The 20432-nt window shown below is 44.7% G+C and overlaps 1 protein-coding gene across 13 annotated transcripts in view; it reads right to left on the bottom strand.

Annotated features, from left to right (window-relative positions):
• FAM13A (family with sequence similarity 13 member A) overlaps positions 1–20432 on the bottom strand; it is a 388793-nt gene that overhangs the window by 82831 nt on the left and 285530 nt on the right. Inside the window, exon 1 of one of the 13 annotated variants that reach the window (XM_089303084.1) lies at positions 16126–16642. The exons of 11 other annotated variants lie outside the window; for them this stretch is intronic. In XM_089303084.1, coding sequence (XP_089159210.1) covers positions 16126–16154 — 29 coding nt within the window. In that variant the 5' untranslated portion in view covers positions 16155–16642. Of the gene's footprint in view, positions 1–16125; positions 16643–20432 lie in introns of those variants that run through there. One more of the 13 variants, XM_089303085.1, reaches the window with a different exon arrangement.

Genomic DNA, 20432 nt, shown 5'->3' with positions numbered 1-20432 from the left:
AATGCCCTGTGCCTGGCAGCACTTACAAAGTGCTCATCAAAATGTGCTTGGTTATGTGTCAAGAGCACCTCTTGATAGAAACACAATGGTTTAATAACAAGCAAATTTTTATTCCAGTTGCCTCTGGACAGAGTAAATTTGTCAATGAATAGCAAAATGAAAAATTCATAATTTGGATAGGTCCCTGAATTTTGATTCAGTGTATGTTGTTCTGAAAAAGAAAATGTAAGTACTGACATTAAATACAATGAAACAGACTCAGTATTACATTTAGTCAAAAATCACCATCCACCAGGGTAGCTGTCCATGCACAGTAACCAAGAAGAACGACGTAATTTTGAAAAGAAAATGAGTGTAAACGACTTGAGAGTTAATTAGCCTATTTCTCTTTTTCTTTTCACAGAAGTATTCTTGCCTGGAGTTTAATAACATAATCTTGACAAATATTTAAATTCTGAAACAACCAGAGCACTGATTTCAAACATATTAAATCAATTAATTAAAAAAATCAATTTAATGCACTGAATTTGAAGGCAATTTAAAGGAAAAAAATAATCAAGGGCATTTTACCCAAGTAGAATTGAGAATTAATTGAGAAAATAAATTTATCCACAAGACTTGAAAATCACAATGCAGGACGTTTGAAAAGATCACCATTTCTACATAGCTTGCAAAACAGACCCTGCACTTTTATTACAGGCCCCCAAACATCTATTTATAGTTTATTTATACCTATTCCTGGTTTTGTGTAAATCTCACTCATATCCAGTGATATTAAATGACTTCTTAAGTTCTAAACTGAGGAAACTTTGCCATAATTTGTCTAAATTTGTAACAGACTAATTCTGCTTTAAGAAGCAGGGAGGGACATGAAGTCAAGCCAGTGACAAACTGCGACAACCCGGAGTTCATCTGATTCCCTCTCTGGGTCCCGGTATCCACCCCATGTTTTAATTATTTCCTATTTGCTGACTTTGAATAACAGCCAAGGTTAAGCAGCCAATTAATTGGCTTGCTTTCTTTTCCTTTTTTTAAACCATTAAAACATACACTGGGAGATTTGGGCAATCATTTAATTCATGTCACCCAATCAAGGTATTTGAATAGTCTCAGATACATTGTACTACAGTCTCTCAAAACTACTTTCTGAGAAGAGTATTTATCAAGGAGACTCAAATAATATTTGTGTCAAAAAAGCTGTAACTGTGAATTGCAGAAAGGCAGTATGGTCTTAGTAGGGTTCCATCCTCCATAGTGGCAAATATAAATGGATGGCATCTAGACTTCCCGTCTCTTCATGAGCTGCATCAACTTCTAAACCGAAGCCACAGAATGCAGTGCTATCGATTTAATGCCATAGCAAGCTGAGTGAATTCGTGAAAAGCATGGCGTTTCACATGTCTCAGAAAAGCCCAGTGCTGTTGGGAGAGTTCCCAGAGTGAGATATTCAGAATGGACCTTCAGGGAGTGGATCGCACCACCATTCCATTCAATTTCCTTTTCAACTGTCCTCAAGGCTTCTGAATTAGTTCAGCTTGCTGACTGGCTGGTGTGGCTGGCTCCCACACAATTAGCATAATTTGCATCTTTAGCTGCACTCTTTAAACACATTCTCTAGTAAGTTGGAGATGGAAGAGAGTTTGCAAGTTTGAATAGTTTAGAAAAATAAGTCATGAGGATCAGGTTGCATTCATTGAAGGAAGTAGGAAAAAATCATCTTTGAGAGCTTACAAAAACACAGAGAGGAAGTGAGGGGCAAGGGAAAGAAAAGTACTAAGTAAACATTTTTTCTGGAACGCAGGCGTTTTCCTCACGTGCTACAGAATGTGCTAAGGGGAGGAATTTTCTTAGACAAATTTTCTTGGAGAATGAGGAGGAAAGTGAACTTAACACATTTTTCTTTTCTTCCTTCCTCTCTAAACAGAAAGTGCCACACAGACAAGCACCAACCAGGGCTTACAACCTCTGAGCGAGATGGGAGCTGGTTCCTGGTTTTTGGTTTGGCCCCATTCAGGAACATGAAAAAAAAAAAAATAGAAATCCTACTCTTTTTGGAAAACAAATGTAAAAGCTTCAGTGTGTTGCTGTCTGCAGCTGTGACTTTGGGGGGATATTCTTTTTTTTTGGTGTGTGGGGGGGTTAGGTTCAAGCAGCTTTGTTTACAGTTTTATTATTTGCACTTTGTGACCAAGAATGCAACACCTAGCCAGGAGAAACACAAACCAGTTATTGCAGTTCAAGAGCAAACAGAATCCTGGACCAAAGGACAAACGTGGGGAGCTGAAGCTGTTAATGTTCCTAGGATGTGAATTTTTAGCCAACACCAAGAGGTATTATTGAGGGGGCAAAACAAAAACACTTCCAAAGATTTAGAATGTTTTTATTCCAGTAAGCTAGGAAAATGTTTCTACCACTTTCTCAACTATGTGGTAGAAATCTGAAATACATTTTTACATGTTGAAATGTGGGGTTAATGGCCGGCGCCGCGGCTCAACAGGCTAATCCCCCACCTTGCGGCGCCAGCACACTGGGTTCTAGTTCTGATCAGGGTGCCGGATTCTGTCCCGGTAGCCCCTCTTCCAGGCCAGCTCTCTGCTGTGGACCGGGAGTGCAGTGGAGGATGGCCCAAGTCCTTGGGCCCTGCACCCCATGGGAAACCAGGAGAAGCACCTGGCTCCTGCCATCGGATCAGCGTGGTGCGCTGGCCGCAGCGTGCCGGCCGTGGCGGCCATTGGAGGGTGAACCAACGGCAAAGGAAGACCTTTCTCTCTGTCTCTCTGTCTGTCCACCCTGCCTGTCAAAAAAAAAAAAAGAAATGTGGGGTAGAGCGGGTTAAGCTGGCACCTACAGGCACCTGCAATACTGGCATCCCATATGAGTGCTGGCTGCTCTCCTTCTGATCCAACTCCCTGCTAATGTACCCGGGAAAGCAGTGGAAGATGGCCCAGGTACTTTGGTCTCTGCCACCCCCAAGGGAGACCCAGATGTTTTTCTTGTTTTCTTGGCTCCTGGCTTCAGAAGCTCTCTCATTCTCATTCTCTCTATAGCTCCTTTTCTCTCTCTCACCCTGCCTTTAAATAAAGAAATCTTAAAAAGGTGTTGCTCCATGGAAGATGGCCCAAGTGGTTGGGCCCCTGCACCCACGTGGGAGACCTGCAAAAAGCTCCTGGCTTTGGTCTGGTCTGGCCCTGGCCATTGTGAGCATTTGGGGGAGTGAACCAGCAGATGGGAGACTTCTCTCTCTGCCTCTGCCTTGCCTCTCTGTAACTTCACGTTTCAAATAAATAAATAAAGATTTTTAAAAAAAAAGTGTTGCTCCCAAAATATACAGTGCAGCTGGAGTCCCCTGTGCCTCAGAATGGGACCTGATCTACAAGCAGGGTCTCTAAGAGAGGATCAAGTTAAAAAGGGGTGAGACAGGCCCTGCTTCTGTCACACTGCTATCCTTACACAAAAGCAGAAAAGCGGACAGAGACACACACAACAGGAACATGGTGTGCGGTTCTGCTGTTCCCGGCCCTGGAACTGCTTGGAGCTAGGCAGAGGCCTGGACTACCCCAGAACCGCCGGCCAGCACACCTCTGGTGCTGGGAGCCACCCAGCGTGTGGTGGTTTGATGCTGCGGCCCTGGCAGATTGAGGCATCCACTGAGAGTCTTTTCTGCCCTCCAGATTCAGAAGTTAAGAACCTGCCAACAACTTACACAAGGCTGTGCTCTGAAAGCTCACGGGGAGGAGTGGTAAGACTAGAATCAATGTCCTGTGCTGGCATGGGGGTACAGGACAGTAATCCAAAAGCTTACCTAGCCTTCCTTCAAATGGAACATCCTCATCAGCAGTCCGCATGCAGTATTTATTTTATTTTTTGACAGGCAGAGTGGACAGTGAAAGAGAGAGACAGAGAGAAAGATCTTCCTTTTGCTGTTGGTTCACCCTCCAATTGCTGCGGCTGGTGCGCTGCGGCCGGCACACCGCGCTGATCCGATGGCAGGAGCCAGGTGCTTCTCCTGGTCTCCCATGGGGTACAGGGCCCAAGCACCTGGGCCATCCTCCACTGCACTCTCTGGCCACAACAGAGAGCTGGCCTGGAAGAGGGGCAACCGGGACAGAATCCGGGCCCCGACCGGGACTAGAACCCGGTGTGCCGGCGCCGCAAGGTGGAGGATTAGCCTAGTGAGCCGCAGCGCCGGCCCGTACGCAGTATTTTTAAAAATGCTGATAATGGCTCATCAGAAGCATATTTGTTATCACAACAGCATACATAAAATGGACACAAATGTCAAGAAATTGTTCTTACTCTGCTTGGATGTTTTCTATTTTGTTGTATTTTATTTATGTAAAATTATATAACATGCTGGCCACAACCCACTAAGCAGGCTTTATGACCACAGTGGAAAAACACCAGGCCAGATCTACGTCGCCCTTGACTGACATATAACGGATGCTCAATGGCTGCCATTGGACTGACAACTGTGACAATGTACTGACAAGTGTGACAACTGTGTTCACAGGACAGAGAAGAAACACCCTTTCCTTCTCTGCCGCAGGGCCACAGTCCGCTCTGGGCCAATACGTCCAGATTTGGTGGCGTCTGGATGGCAGAGAAGAGCACAGAGAGGGTGCACCCCGAAGCGGCTTAATGGAGTCATTCTGGAAGACTTCGAAAGGTTCTTTCCTGGTTGAACCATGGGATGGGGCAAGAATGAAACTCACGAAGACCCTTCTGTACAGGACACAGTCTCGTTGAGCTCCTCCTCACTCTGTGACCCTGGCCTCTGTCAGCGGCAATGTCACTCTTGCACTTGGAGGGCACCAAGGGCCACCTTACTCTGTTTCCATCCCACTCACCCAGCTAGCTCACCTCTGGATGCCTGTCATAACAGCTTGCAATGCCTCTGAAATTGCATGGGGGTGAGGGCATGTGTATGTGTGTGGGGGGAAGAGAATTAGTGTTCTTAATTGGGGTGCAGGGGTGAGTGGATGTGTCACTTTCTCCTGCATTTCTTTTATCTCTTTACAGTTAGAAGGTAGAACGAGAGCCATGACTGCCTGCTGATGGGCTGACACTGCACTTCCCAGAGGATCCAGGGCTGGGACGTGAGAGAAATCAAAGACCAGAGTGCTCATTCTCCTTCTAGCATGTATGTCACGTTCACAAGCCAACTGCTTGGAAAAAAGTGGATCCCTGAACCCGGCATTTGGCCAATCATTAACTTGATGGGTTCTCTCTAAAAATTTTTCTTGCATCTGCTCGTTCCTCTCCTCCCCACTGCCTTAGTCTTCAGAGGGGCAATGCTCCATTTCCCTGCTGTCCACACAAGCTGATCCTTAGCCTCTGCAGCTCCCATGTTGCATCCAGGGTAAAACCCAAATGCCTAACATGCTTCCTAATCTCAGTCCAGGAATATACCTCTGTAGACTTCTCTCTGCATTTTCTGAAAACTTTAAATATTTTTTTCAAAAAATTATTTTTAATTTTTTATTTGAAAGGCAGAGAGACAGAGACAGAGACAGAGAGAGCACAGTACTATCACCTGCTGGTTCACTTCCTAAATGCTTGCAACAACTGGGGTGGGTAAGACCAAAGCCAGGAGCCAGGAACTCCATCCAGGTCTCCCATGGGGATGGCAGGGCCCCAAGTACGTGAGCCTTCATCTGCTCCCTCCCAGCATGTGCCTTAGCAGGAAGCTCGAATTGGGAGCAAGACAGGATTCAAACTCAGTCACTCTGATATGGGATGTGGGCGTCTCAAGTGTTGTCTTAGCAACTGCACAAAATGCACATTCCTTTTAGTGCACTTTTGTAACTGTTAGGACTGTTGTTCCCTCTGTCTTAAATGCTTCCCTTATCTCTCTCTGCTTGGTAAGTACTCCACTCTTGCCTCAACTGTCATCTGCTCCGGGAAGCCAGTCCCAGCACCCTAGAGAGGGAGCCGCTGCTTCTTCCATCCTCAAGACACCACTCATAGCTATCACGGAGGCTGAGCATGCAATAGTTGCCTCACCTCTAGGATCTGTCTCTACCTCGCTACTGTTAGCATGTAACGAAGAACTCAGAAATATGTTTGCATAGTAAACGGCTGCTGAATAAAATCAGTGTCATCAAGAATTCATTGACTGCTCACACTACTATTTGATTAAATATTTTGAAAACATATAGTTTATAATTTATAAAAGGAATTTGGCCAACTAGAAGCAGTCACAGACATCTGTGCATTGATTATTTCACATTAGCTTATTCCCCTCCATCAAGACTTTTGTGCCGTGGGTTTGCCCTCATCCTTACGTTAAGCAGAAAGTCCTCATTTCTTGTCTTCAACCACACAGTTACAAAGTGGGAGTTCTGCTACTTGGGCTGCAGTGTAAATGCTGGACCCTCTGTGGGTTCAGAGAACCCAGACAGGGGTATGTGCAGCAAGGTAATGTCTGACTATGGCCTTGCCACATGCTGCATCTGTTTGTTCTGGAGTGACAGCAGCCAAAGAAAATAATTTCACCTCATGGCAAATCCAAAGATTGTCGGGGACTTACAGAAATTGTTGATTTAGTTCCCCAACTGGTTGTGAGGCAGCTGGAAGCTTTCATCTGTCTCAGAGAACTTCTTCAGAAAGCGAGGTTTATCATTATTACAGTTGTAAAAAGATTGCCTTAGGGAGGCAGCCACTTAGAATATAAAATTTAGTAACATTTTCTTCTGGGGGTTCATATTAGCTAATGAGAGAATTATTTCTAGAACATTAGCAAATAAAATTCTTTCTAATCTTCATCCACTGAAATAGAATCAAAAGAATCTGGGGATACTGGGAGAAGAGGGAAATAAAATAGTAAATTATTTTTGCTAAGTTCTTTCAAGAATTGTTTTTACTATACATTTCTTAGTGGCTTGTTACACAGTTTTTATAATGAGAGCTTTGTATTTCCCAAACTGTTGACTCTGCAGAAGGCAATGCAAGTTATCTTGTCATTCTCTCCATAAGGACAGCCTCTCTGCCATGGAGTATTGAGCACAGACAAATGGGTCAAGACTGCTTTCTGACATCCCCATGATCATACTCTGGTTATAGGGTGCTGAGTAACACTATCTAGTGGACAAAGACTTGATGTCAACCTATGCTTGGGTTTTTGGAATTCCCATAACCACAGGCAAGACCTCCTTCAATCCATGTTTTTTTGAGTGTGTGCTATCAGAGAACATCAAAAGGTTTATGGAAAATGGCATTGGGCCAGCACTGTGGCTCACTTGGTTAATCCTCCGCCTGCGGCGCCAGCATCCCAGATGGATGCCGGGTTCTAGTCCTGGTTGCTCCTCTTCCAGTCCAGCTCTCTGCTGTGGGCCGGGAGGGCAGTGGAGGATGGCTCAAGTGCTTGGGCACCTGCACCCACATGGGAGACCAGGAAGAAGCACCTGGCTCCTGGCTTTGGATTGGTGTAGCTCCGGCCATAGTGGCCATTTGGGGGGTGAACCAACAGAAGGAAGACCTTTCTCTCTGTGTCTCTCTCTGTCTATAACTCTACCTGTCAAATAAAAAAAAAAAAAAGAAAGGAAGGAAGGAAGGAAGGAAGGAAGGAAGGAAGGAAGGAAGGAAGAAAATGGCACTGGAAGCCAAGTTTATGATGGTGCAAACATTTTTGGAAATTCATGCATGGTTTATTTCATAATTTGCATTTCTGTGAACTTCTTGAGGACCTCTCATATGCATCAATTTAAGAAATCTTTTACATCAAAATTAATTCCATTTTCCAGGAGCTTTTTGCACTGGAACTCCTAGCAGATACTGGAGGTACACTGGCTAAAAAGCTGTGGTCCTGCCCCTCACAGACTCACCAGGTACCACAGAAACAGAATCTTGAAATTGGATAATTATCCTGAGAAGGGGCTACCCAAATACCCTTGAGGGAAAGCTCACCACTACAAGCCAGGCTGTGTGCACATTCTCTCGCTCATTCCTCAGGACATCCTTGGAGGAAGCTATTACTAATCCAATTTTTCTCACAGGAGAGCACATGTTTTTTATTTTTTATGATTTATTTCTTTATTTGAAAGGCAGAGATAGAGAGAAGGGAAGAGAGGCAGAGATATCTTCCATCTGCTGGTTTACTCCCCAGATGACTGCAACAGCCATGGCTGAGCCAGGCCAAAGCTGGGAGCCAAGAGCTCCATCCAGACTCCCACATTGAGGGCAGAGGCCCACACACTTGGGCCATCCTCTGCTGCTTTCCCAGACCATTAGCAGGGCGCTGGATTGTAAGTGAAGCAGCCAGGACATGAACTCGGTGCCCATATGGGATGCCAGCATCACAGGTGGAAGCTTAACCTGCTGCAACGCAGGCCCCACATGCTTTAGAAAGGTCAATTACATGTTTGAAGGTCACAAGCGCAGGTAGGGCCTGTATTCTGATCCTGATCTGTCAAACTAGAGGCCAGGCCTGATGTGCTGAAGCACCAGGAAATAGCAGGATTCCATAAGCTACAGTAGAAATGAATTTTGAGGGCCACTTGGATTATTGGGAGAAAATACTAGACAGGAGGAGAACTTCTTAAACAAAGAGAAGGGAAGGTTCTTGGAAAGCTCGGGGAATCACGAAGGCCTGGCCTGGAAGCAGGTTCCTGGCCAGGTGGTTAAGACATCCACGGCCCACATCAGGTGCCTGGATCTGATTCCCACCCCCAGCTCCTGACTCCATTCTCCTGGTAATGCAGCACCCCAGAAAAGGCCACAATGGCTCTGCCACTGGGTTCCTGCTATCCACGTGGGAGACCTGGACTGCATGCCTCGCTCCAGGCTCCCGGCTCTGGCCAGTCCCAGGCCACTGTAGACATTTGGGGGCAATGCGTTAGCAGATGGAAGCTCTGTGTGTCTGTGTCTCTTAAATAAATAAGTTAAACCCAAATTCTTTTAGAAAAGGTGACTTGGAAGGTGCAGCATTCGCAGGATTGGGCTCCCCACGAAGCATGCGATGGCACTAGGGCCGCAGGCAGGCAGCTGAGGCTCTGTTAGGTCCAGGAGTTGAAACAGAAGCAGAGTCGCTTAGGAAAACACGACACCGCATTTCAATGGTCTGCTCTAGCCGGGCGCTTGGTTTCTAATTTTAGTTTCAGGAGCTATTTTCACCCAGATGGTAAAGTTACCTTGCTTTCCAACATCATTTTGCTGACTGTAAAATATTGACGTATTTACTGTCTTATACTTTTTAAGAACGCTTCTTTTAGTTCCACTCTTTTAATAGGCGTATCTCTATATAAAAAAAGGAATTGCATCAAAAGTAAAATTATTTGGAAGTTTTAAAGTGTACTCACGTATACTTGGACAAGTCAAAATCCACCCGTCATCTTACGTGAAACTGTTACGATTTCCTTCTGTGCAGCATATTGCGTCACCTGAAAACATTTCTTACAATCCGGAAATTTTGAAGCATGCATTAGAGATCCAGTTTGGGGCAGGCCTATTAAAAAGAATTAATGAGGGCCGGCACCGTGGCACAGTGGGTTAAAGCCCTGGCCTGAAGCGCCGGCATCCCATGTGGGCGCCGGTTCTAGTCCCGGCTACTCCACTTTCAATCCAGCTCTATGCTATGGCCTGGGAAAGCAGTACAAGATGGCCCAAGTCCTTGGGTCCCTGCACGCATGTGGGAGACCTGGAAGAAGCTACAGCCGTTGCGGCCATCTGGAGAGTGAACCAGCAGATGGAAGACCTCTCTCTCTGTCTCTACCTCTCTCTGTAACTCTTTCAAATAAATACAGTAATTCTTAAAAAAAAAATTAATGATTGGATGTAACATTGCTGTGAACATTTTCCAATAAAGTAAGTGCATCTCTTCTCTAAACTATTTTTTGAATTTATGCTTCAACAGTTTTCTAAATACAAAGTAGCCACTACTTATACTAGGAAGAGGAGAGTTCAAGCACCTTTTTGTTTTTTAAATATCAAAGATAAACTCACCTTTTATGAATAAGTCTGAAAATCACTAGAACATAATAGAGTAGAACTAATCCGATAGTTATAAAATAGACTTTTTATCTGCTATCACAGGAAGAGGAAGCAGAATAAGAAACTTCATGTTGTAATAAACAGCAATTCAGTTTCCTCTGTGGGTTAGCTGTTTTTTTCTTTTGAATAACAACAGATTCTTCCCTTTATTACATTTCCAATGTGAGAAAACTGTCATTAATCACCACTTTTGCATACAAATAGTTATTTGGCAATCTACATACAATGTTGCCCATTTGTTTCTTTCTTTTTTATTTATTTATTTTTTTTGACAGGCAGAGTGGACAGACAGAGAGACAGAGAGAAAGGTCTTCCTTTGCTGTTGGTTCACCCTCCAATGGCCACCGCGGCCGGAGTGCTGCGGCCGGTGCACCGCGCTGATCTGATGGCAGGAGCCAGGTACTTATCCTGGTCTCCCATGGGGTGCAGGGCCCAAGTACTTGGGCCATCCTCCACTGTACTCCCTGGCCACAGCAGAGAGCTGGCCTGGAAGAGGGGCAACCGGGACAGAATCCAGCGCCCTGACCGGGACTAGAACCCGGTGTGCCAGCGCTGCAAGGCGGAGGATTAGCCTAGGGAGCCGTGGCGCCGGCCTGCCCATTTGTTTCTACTGATGTGACTGGGCAAATCCTTGTCTCCCTGGGTTTCAGCTGAATCATCTGGAAAATGGAAGAGATGACTTAGATGATCTCTAGGGATCCATTTGGCTCTAAAATGGGGTCTATATTTTCATAACTCTCAAAAGCTTATCCTGCACATGTTTATAGAAGCATTATTCATAATTGCCATAAGATATCCATTAACTGAGGAATGGATGAACAAAACTTATAAAATGCATATGTCAGAATAGTATTTGGCCATAAAAAGGAATGAAGTATTGATACCTGCTACAACACGGGTGAACTGTACAAACAGTTAGCAGGAAAGAAGTCAGTCACAAAAGGTGACTGTGATCTGATTCTATGACTCCATTTATACAGAAAGTCTGGAATAGGCAAATCTGTGAAGACACAAGTATATCAGTGGTCATGCAGTGCTGCGCTGGAGGGCTTAGCAATGAAAGCCAAAGAGTGCAAGGTTTCTTTTTGGGTGAGGAAAATGTTCAAAACTTGATGTTCGCACAGCTCTGTGACTATACTAAGAGCCACTAAAATGTAGGCTTACGTGAATGAATTGTATGGGGTGTGAATTATGGCTATATAAAGCTGTTTCAAAAAGCTATTTGTGGCTCTTAAGAGTAACTAGCGTATTAAAAGGTTTTTATATAGCACACACAATTTCTTTGGCAGTTTATTCTGATCAGCACATACTATTATAAGCATCATGGGGGAAAAGCAGAGTGAGAAGTTTTGATAGTTTTAGGAAATTTAATTAGGTGCAGTTTTCAGTGACGTCCAATGTAATGGAGTGCAGTGACAGCACATCACCTCAGCATGTCAGGCACTCTTGCATTTGCGGAATTGAAAGGATGTTGCAAATGTCAGAATGCAAACAAACAAAAGGGAATATACTCTTTATATCTGATAATTTCATCACTTACCAAAAAGATCCCATTCTTTAACTCTAAAAATTCCTCCATACTACAAGTACCTTGGGTGGTATCATCTGATTATGTGAATGATGAAAATGACCTGCTTTAAATGATACAGCATGCTAGCCATCAACATCCGGATGTTTTTTGATACCAAGTTTAATATCCTTCCACTGCTCTGTCACTGGCTAGTGCCAAATACCTAATACCTCCACCCTTTCAGGGGTTTAGACATGAAAATCTCCTTAAACTGCAAAAATCTCATGTTTGCTCATTTTGGCTTCTATATTTGGAGTCATCAGTAAAGCTGTAGGCTCCATTCGTCAAGCAACCATCATGTGAATAGATTCCACAGATTCTATTAGTTCCTGGTGACTGCTTGTTACTGCCAAATACCTGCCATATTGGCGGTCAAGAACAAACTCTGAGACACTGCCCCACACGGTTCAGCCCAGATTTGAATGAGGTGGTTTTTAATGCCCTCTTAGACTGCATGAGTGGAGCAGGACAAGCAGAGGTAGCCCTTCTGGCTACCAAGGCACCAGCCAGTGAGGAGTGAGTGTGGGTTCCCAGGTGAGTTACTGAAGGCCTCCTCTCCATAAGCAGTAGGGGGCTCTCTAACACCACACAGAAGGACTCACAAGCTTCCCAGGGGGTTCCTTCCCTGGGGGGGTTCCTTGGTGAACTCCGGCACCATCCCCATGTAATCTGCGTTCACATGTTTGCAAAAGGATGGTCTAAAGGCCTGTGCTATGAAAGACCACGTAGATTCTGCTGAGAGGACATTGTAGCGAAATTTTCAGATGTTTCAGGGCCACTAAAACATGTTAGTCATGGGCTTTGAGTTGTCTTTGAAGACTCACTACAATTTGGAATGATGTGCTTCATTATCATAAAATTAATATTCAGTACTACACACTGAATATCATAATTTGCTGATGAAGTGATGAAAAAAGAATTACTTAGACATCAATCTCAGCTTCCCACGGCAGCAAATAAACCTAGAAAAGGATAGGATGCCACCAGATGAAAGCAGGTGCCGACGCATCAAAACCATGAATCATCAGTGCTCATAACTTCACTCTCCCTCATTATCCTTTGTGGCTATAAATCAAGTTAGGGGCTGTTGGGAAGCTAATCTAGCAAGCCAAAATATTGCTGTGAAAGTCGGGAGTTTGGTCTCAGACGTGAGACTCACAGTTAAGACGTGTATCTCGGCCTGCGGAAGTCTTTCCATCTCCAAGAGTGTCTAACCTCCAGAGCTACATTATCATGGGGGAAAACCATGGAATATGAGCTGTGAGAAGGTGGCGGTAGCAGAGGGCCTGGGATCTGGTCAAGCATCCTGTCTCCTTAGTGACAGAAGACAGACTCAGTCATCTGAGAAAAGGAGTGGTATTTCCATTCTAGATTGAATACAGTCAAATTATTTAATATTTTATTTCTTGCAGAGGACCTTGTCAGATGGCAAGAATATCCATATAAGGCAATACAATGTGCTGAGTTTTACTACTAACTATAAGAAGCACTTGTAAATATTTTAGTATTAGAAAAAAAGCAGGGACAACTTAGCCACCTCAATAAATATTTAATAAGACCCCGTCTTTAATTGAAGCCACTTGAAGGGAACTTTAAGACCTGAGTACTTTATAGAAGGTCATACTTATCTAAACATTCAATCTACGCACAGTTTTCCCTAAAGATCATGAGTTTCTAAACAGCTACTCTTCCCTGGAAACTTCAAATTATACTCAGTAATAATCAGCAAAATACACTACAGGGGAACCAACTGTTTTGTTTCATTCTGAGTTTTCAACTTCATCTGCTATTCTCATCTGTTACAGATTAGCAGCAACGAAATATCTCCTATTTATTTTCCCAATGTACTAAGAAAGGCTAAAAAGAGTAATTTACGGAAGTTACAAGGAGACCTTAAAGTGCAAACATGCCCTCTAATGAGATCCCATACTGACATGAGGGTAAATAAAGCATAGGGGAATATCAGCCATCCAGGCAACCTCTGCTATTATGCTAATCACACTGTGCATGACTCAACGTGCCACGTGGTATTGTAATTGTCTGCTAATGCGGCTGCCTCCTCTCTAGCATGTGAGCTCTTTGCACAGCCCATGTCATGATTACCCTAGGATCACTGGAGTGCAGTGTCGGTCAGAGAATATCTGAAGCAACACCGCAGCCTGTTTTGTCTGAAAAGGTAAAACTGACATTTCGTCAATGGCAGGAAGCATCAGTCATGAAGGAGAAACACCTTACGTGATGTCATGTTATTAAATATGCTCTTTGAGTGTCAGAGTAGTATGGCATTCGATTCCGATATATCCCAGCTGTCCATAGCTGTATACAAGTGGCAATCATTAACTCGAATTTGGATCAGTGTGTGCTCAAGCGTGGCCCATCTGTATCAGATATGCTTTTAAGGAGTCTGGGAAAATGCAGATTTCTCCCTGCTGCTTCCAGGCTCGATTCACTGAAATCTAGGAAAGAAGGGCAGCAGGAAAGACTTGATTTTAAAAGTAAGCTCTGCAGGTCACTCTCGCGCACCTCGAAAGCAGTGACCTTTCTGTGCAATACAAGTGGTGAGCAGGAATTTCCTTAAGTGGTATCAAAGCTTTTCTTTACTCATCCACTCTCAGTTCCGGTTCCAGTCTCTTGGTGCTCTTACACAGAATGGAAGAAAGCACCGGTTCTGTGACTCACACACACAGAGTGCCAAGGCTCTGCTCCTTTCCTGCTGCAGGCAGCATCATGGGCAGGGGCAACAGCTACCAGCAGGAGAGCTAAGGGAATCCTGGTCACAGATACAGAGAGGGGTCTGGAGAAACAATTACATGTAGGAGCAGGAAGGTTTTCTGCATAAATGCTTTACATTCACAAGGGATCCTTAATGAAGAAACCCACACTACAGACAGGCATGTGCTAGAAGTGAAGGCTGTTGGGGAAGCAAATTAAACCCTAAGAGCTAGGGAAACGCTGTGGCCGTGAACGGGCACAGGGGTGACTGTGCAGTAATGCAAAGAAACGAAAGGAGGGATTCTGCATTCCAGAAGGCAAATTCCACTTATTCCTGGATTTATTCCCGATATGTTCATTAATAATGACAAACAATGCAAAATTCTGATTTTCCTTTCGCTTTTTAAACTGCCGAAACAATGTATTAGCTGTATAAAGTCCCATTTTCTTCTTGAATAATCATTATCAAGTTGCTACTACAGAGGTCAGTCATAGTCAGTAATCTTTCTTGCCTGAGATACAACTTGCATAAGACCTTTAAAAACTGATGTCATTATAAGAAAAAAGAAGCACCCAACTTTATAGTTAGACACTAAATCAAGACTCCAAAAGGTGTCTATTAACACTGGTCTCTGGGGAGCTTCAAGCATGAGAACCTTCTCGCGACATTCATGCAGAAAAATTTCAGATCTCTCCATAAACCACATTTTGCTTCCTTGGATCATTAGAAAAGGAAGTCTCTGCACATCTCCATCAAGTTGCCATTACAGTGCCCTCACCAGTGCAGTGAGAGAAAGACAATGCTGCTTTATCTCACAGTAAATAAATACCTGTAGGAACCACTCCACATATAAACATTTTTTTCCAGCCTAATTAAAACATAAATATTTAGTGCAATATTTGTGGCATCATTTATAACAATGAAATTCCTTTTTGTCTAGATTTTTGTCAGTTCATAAACAAACCATATTAAGCACTTTCTACATCATTTTCAGGACTAACACCTTTGATAATTTCCTTAAGTGAAGCATTTCAGGACTCAAATGTACTGCAGCTGACATTGAAATATGATCTTAGGAGCCACAAAGGTAGTTTAAAAAAAAATCATAAAATGTCCTCGGGCAACTCTGCAACTTTCTCCGGGCCTCGGTTTCCCTGTTGTGAAAGAGGTAGACTCAGTCATCACGGGGTGACCTGAACATTCCAGGACACTTGATTCTCTTACAACAAGCTCCTTTGTTTAAAATGATCTTTTCCTGCTTTCCTACAACTGCTCACCACACCTCCCGTACACATTATAATCATTAATGAGCAAAACCAGAGCCTTCAACTCAATCATTCTTACACACCACGTTTTGTTTTGTTTTTGCAGTGTCATTTGTGTAACCAGTCCACTTATTGTGAAGTATGTACAGCTAGAAAAATCTCCGCCTGGTTCCAAACTCTGGAAGAGAGGGATCCTAAAAAAACATTTTAAAAAGGTCATCAGCCTGCCAACATCCTTTAAAATAGCCTTAGTGGAAACCCTGATTGAGTTCTCTAAACCTCAATATATTCCTCAGGCTATTCTTTCCTTTAGATTTCAGAGGTATTTTCTTACAGGTATTTCCATCCAAAGGAAGATAGAACTGAGCACAGTGACCCAGGGAAACAGATAAGAAATGGGGCAGAAATGTCAGCAGAGGAGTAGAACATTAGTGAAGTGTAAGAACAGTAAGGACACAAGGGACTGTCCCCAGTCTGCAGCCCCGTACCAGAAGATGCCAAGTGCTGGCCAAGTTACAGGGCTTTCTACTGTCCGGAAAAACCTTCGCACAGAACAGAGCAAAAACAAAACCGACAGGGAAGAATGCTACCTTTGCAGAGGCATGATTTCGCAAGCCATTCTTGCATGGAAATGTGCAGGAGAGGCTCACAGCTGTCTCGTCCCCGGCCAGACCAGCTGGGCTGCCTGTGCAGAGACCGTCTTCTCCCAGTGGCTAAGTGGGCTTGGGCGCCAGGCTGCACCTCTCGGCTGGAGGCTGGAGGAAGGACTCGCTCTGCAGTGTGCAGTGCGGTGCCGCTCTCAGCCTCCAAACTCTCCCGGGAAATGCTGTTTTATCGGCTGCCTCTCTACATGTACACTGCAGTCCACTTTGACCTTTTGTTCCAGGGAAGCAGCTGAATCGCCCAGCCAATCAGAGGGGCAGCTGCTGCAGAGCTAAAGCGCTCCTCCTCCCCTCCTCCTCTGCCTCCTCCTCCTGCCGCTCCTGCCGCCGCTGCTCCTGCTCCTCAGTGGGCTTGCCTCGTTCTAGTAACTTGAAACTTTCCTCTGAGCAGTTCCCCAGACAAGCCTGTCAGACAACCAATAACTGGAGCGAGAAGGCAGAATCCTCTGCTTCTCCCCACCGCGGAGGCTGCCAGCAAGGAAACCCATTTGTCAAGGGAAGACGTTGCCTCTGAAACCAAAGCTTTCTGTAGCAGAAGGCAAGGGCTCTGCCATGTTGCCTTTCTTCCTTAGAAAAGCCAAGTGCAAAAAAGCAAAATTCGCTAGCCTTGGAAGGCACGAGACTTTTCTAGAAGGAAGGCATGCTCCCAGACCCTGGCCCTACCCACATTATTTCCTGCTGATGTTTGTTTACACTGCGGTGGTGGTGACTAGTCACCACTGTGACATCATCCAGGGCGCAGGGCTGACACTTCTGGGGAGCACTGTGCCTGGGGGACCTGCCCAAGTTCTCAAGGGCTCCGAGTCTCCTCTTAGGGAAGTTAGTTTCCCTTGTTATTCTGCCTTTTGTTCTTAACGAAATTGAATGTGTTCCTTTACACATTTTCCTTCATGGATATCAAGTACATTCTGAGGTTGTTTTTTGTTTTTGCATAGGTAACACAAAATCAGTTTTCCCCTAAGGTCTTCTAAATGCTTGTTAAATGGTCCCCATTGTCCCTGTAACCTCGTCCTCAGTAATGAAAGACGAAGGTGATTTTTTGGGAAGACAATCGCCAATCTACAGATCTCATACGCATACGCGGCAAGGAGCATCTCAGAAACACGTTCACAGCAGATTCTTTCCTGCCTTGAGAGTTCTCAAGCTCCGGCACCGCCCAGAGAATCACTTCTGTAGGTGAAAGGCCACAGAGCCCGGAGTCCATGGCGTTCAGAAGCAAGGGGGCTTGCGTGTCTTCCTCACCTGTGGTCTTTCCCAGATTTTTTTCTATGGACCTCACATAATGATGAATGTAGAACACAAGGCTCTGTTGGAAGATGTTCATGTCCCTGTGCTAAATCTGCTAAGGAGAATATTCTCCTTATCTAAGTCATCTATCACGTCCATGAAAACAGCTGAATCATCCCGAAACCATGTCCAGACTGTGATAGGCTATCAATAGCCAGAAGCAGCCTCTTACAACAACAGGGGTTAAGTCCAGAATGTATAATTGAAACTGTCCATATTCCTCTTTTGAGTCTAGATTGCCAATTCTAATTTGATTCTCTACTCACAATACGTTGGCTCTGTATGCTTACGTAGGTTTTATTTTTTGAAATGCCTTTAAACCTTGCTTAATACATTCAATTGAACAACCATTTACATCCAACACATGAAATGAAATGACAACTCACAGTCACTTCTCATTTCAAGGTTATCTGCTGGTAAATTAAGTCTTCCTATTAACAGTCTTCTAACATGCCACATTAGAGTTAGAATGTCAACAGTCTTTTCTTAAATCCGCTAATGATCTAACTCAATAATAACATGCCTTTTCAAGTCTCTTTTTAAATCATAATTTCTGCTGGTTTTTTTTTTTTCGGTGTTACTTGATGAGCATTTATGAATCTGTAGTGGGCTTGCTGCCCCTTCCTTCTACCACACTCCCTGCCGGAGTCCTGGCTCCCCTATACCTCGGTCATTTCCACCTCCGACATCCGCACCTCAGTTCTTCACAGGCAGGCAGGGGAGTGCCACCCCCTGGCCTCTGTCACTTCTACGTTCTCAGATGCTGACACTCCCACCGCATTTCTGCTACCCTCCTTCCCCACGGAGCTCTCTCTGGGAGCGCCCAGACCTCTCTCTCCCTGACCTTCCACCTTCACAAGGAGCTTTCTCCTTAGCTCCGGCGGCTCCGCAATGTCTGCAGAGGCTAACTAACCTGCACCCAAGCCAACTCGCATGCAGGTTCTCCAAACAGGCATGGCCATGACTCTCAGCTGCACTGGGTTACTTCTAAAGTGGGTTCACCAGGATCCGCCACGTCTTCACCCTCTATAAATCCTGCCAGCTGGGCTGTCTCTCGCCAGACTGCTGAACGTTGCAAAAGCAAGTCACATAGCCCTGGCAACTAGTTACACTACAAATTCATATTTAACCTCCACGTGAACCACAGGCCAGTGTGGCAACCTTTGTTCATTATCTTCCCCTGGCTATTCATTGTACTCCCACAGCAAGCGCTGGGGCTCTCCAGTGCCACAGACCTGACCTCGCTTAGTCACCGCTGACCTCGCCTCCCTGCAGACCGACAGACTGGGCGCCTTGGGTCTCCTTTGCCCGGCTCACACTCCCATGCCCACCTCCCCTGGCCTCCTTTCACCTGGCTTCTGGCGTGCCTAGGGGACAGGGTGCTCAGTCATAGGGGCCAAGCCTCTCCGCTGTGGACTGGATCCCACTATTTCCTCTTTCCTCTGGAAGAAACCTGGTCTCTCCCTCGGGTTACACCTGCCTCCTGCTGCCTGCTGCTTCTTCACCAGGCATATGAGCGTGAAGAGTCTTCCCCAGCAGACTGGCCCTCTGACCCTGTGCTGCACCCTCACTTCCTTCCCGCAGAGGCATTTCCCTCGAAGCTACCCCCGCAGCTTCTGGCTCCTGAGCCATTACGCAACGAGGACTTCACCCCATGACAGGGGACTGTGGACTTCATGGCTCCTGAAATGCTCTGAAGGCCACCAATGCTCTTCTGGTCAATAAATCTGAATACTTTTCTTAGATCCTCTTCCTTTTCTGAAAGTTTCTTAGATGCCCACCTTCAGGTTTCTCAGAGTCTTTGGTTCTCTGTGATTTTTCCTAGGAATTCTCCAAACTTCCCTGGTCACCATTCTGTCTTTCCTTGCCTTTCACTCCTGCCTCCAAGCCAACACTGTTCTATACAGGCATTCAATGGCTAGGGCTCTGGGATGCCGTTGCTGGTCTGAGTCTCCCATGGACAGGCACAGCACACAAGGCAAGGACTGTAGGAGCTCTGAGCAATGAATGCTATCGTGCATGCAAAACAGCAGTTCCTGGCAAAGTGCAAACGCTCAGTAATTGTTAGTATTACCATCCCTAGACCTCACTGTATCTGATTTCCAATTTTTCCTCCTCCTGTTCTTTTTGTTAACGATGCTCTCTCTCTTTATGAACCAGATTCAAATCATGAGTCATTTTCACTCTATCTTCTTGCTTTGAGCAAATCTTCTGACTGCCTGGTCCTGTCTCTTTAATACATTTGCCTGGGTCATTTATCCTAATGTGATGACCTTCAAAATGTTCTTCCTGCCTCCATTCACCCAATGGCCAATGCAAATGTTTTCTATTAGGGAGAATTTCCTACGGTGATTGTGATTTGATCACGCTTTTGGTCAAACTTTCAGTAGCTGCCAACAACCTCTTACATGAATCTTGATCCTTTTGATTGAGTCCAATTCACCTCTTAGTTTAGTGGCTTATACTTCCGAAGTAAACAGCTCCACACAAACCTGGTCACTGTTTTCAAACCTGTTCTGAATATTCTTCCTTTCCATTGCCTCTGGGCAAAATTCTACCCATACTTCAGGCCTGGATCAGCTGGAAGACTCTCTTTCCCCTTTTTAACCTATACGGCCCTTTGCATCTGCTATGGCATTGATCTTTATTATACACCATTTTAGGTTTATCTGAATTTAGATATTATTTCCCTTTGTAAAGGGACAAGAACTGTATTGTTCCTGCAGTCCTTCCACAGACATTGACTACCCCTTAATTCATTCAACCCTTACTCAAACACTCTTCTGCAGGCTCTTAAAGAATAAGTCTGCTGACTGGATTTGAACTTACTGGGAAATAGTTCTGTCTACTTCTTAACATTTTCCACTGTAGGACCACACTTAAGATAAACTAGATGTTTCATGTAGTGAGTTCAATGAGGGCAGTGCTGACCAATAACTGACTTAATG

The sequence above is a fragment of the Oryctolagus cuniculus genome, chromosome 8 (genome assembly GCF_051225735.1).
Source record: "Oryctolagus cuniculus isolate XC-2025 breed Fujian yellow rabbit chromosome 8, ASM5122573v1, whole genome shotgun sequence".
Classification (NCBI taxonomy): Eukaryota; Metazoa; Chordata; class Mammalia; order Lagomorpha; family Leporidae; genus Oryctolagus; species Oryctolagus cuniculus.
The sequence above is the reverse complement of the archived record's forward strand: the minus strand, read 5'-3'. Positions and strand labels throughout refer to the sequence as shown.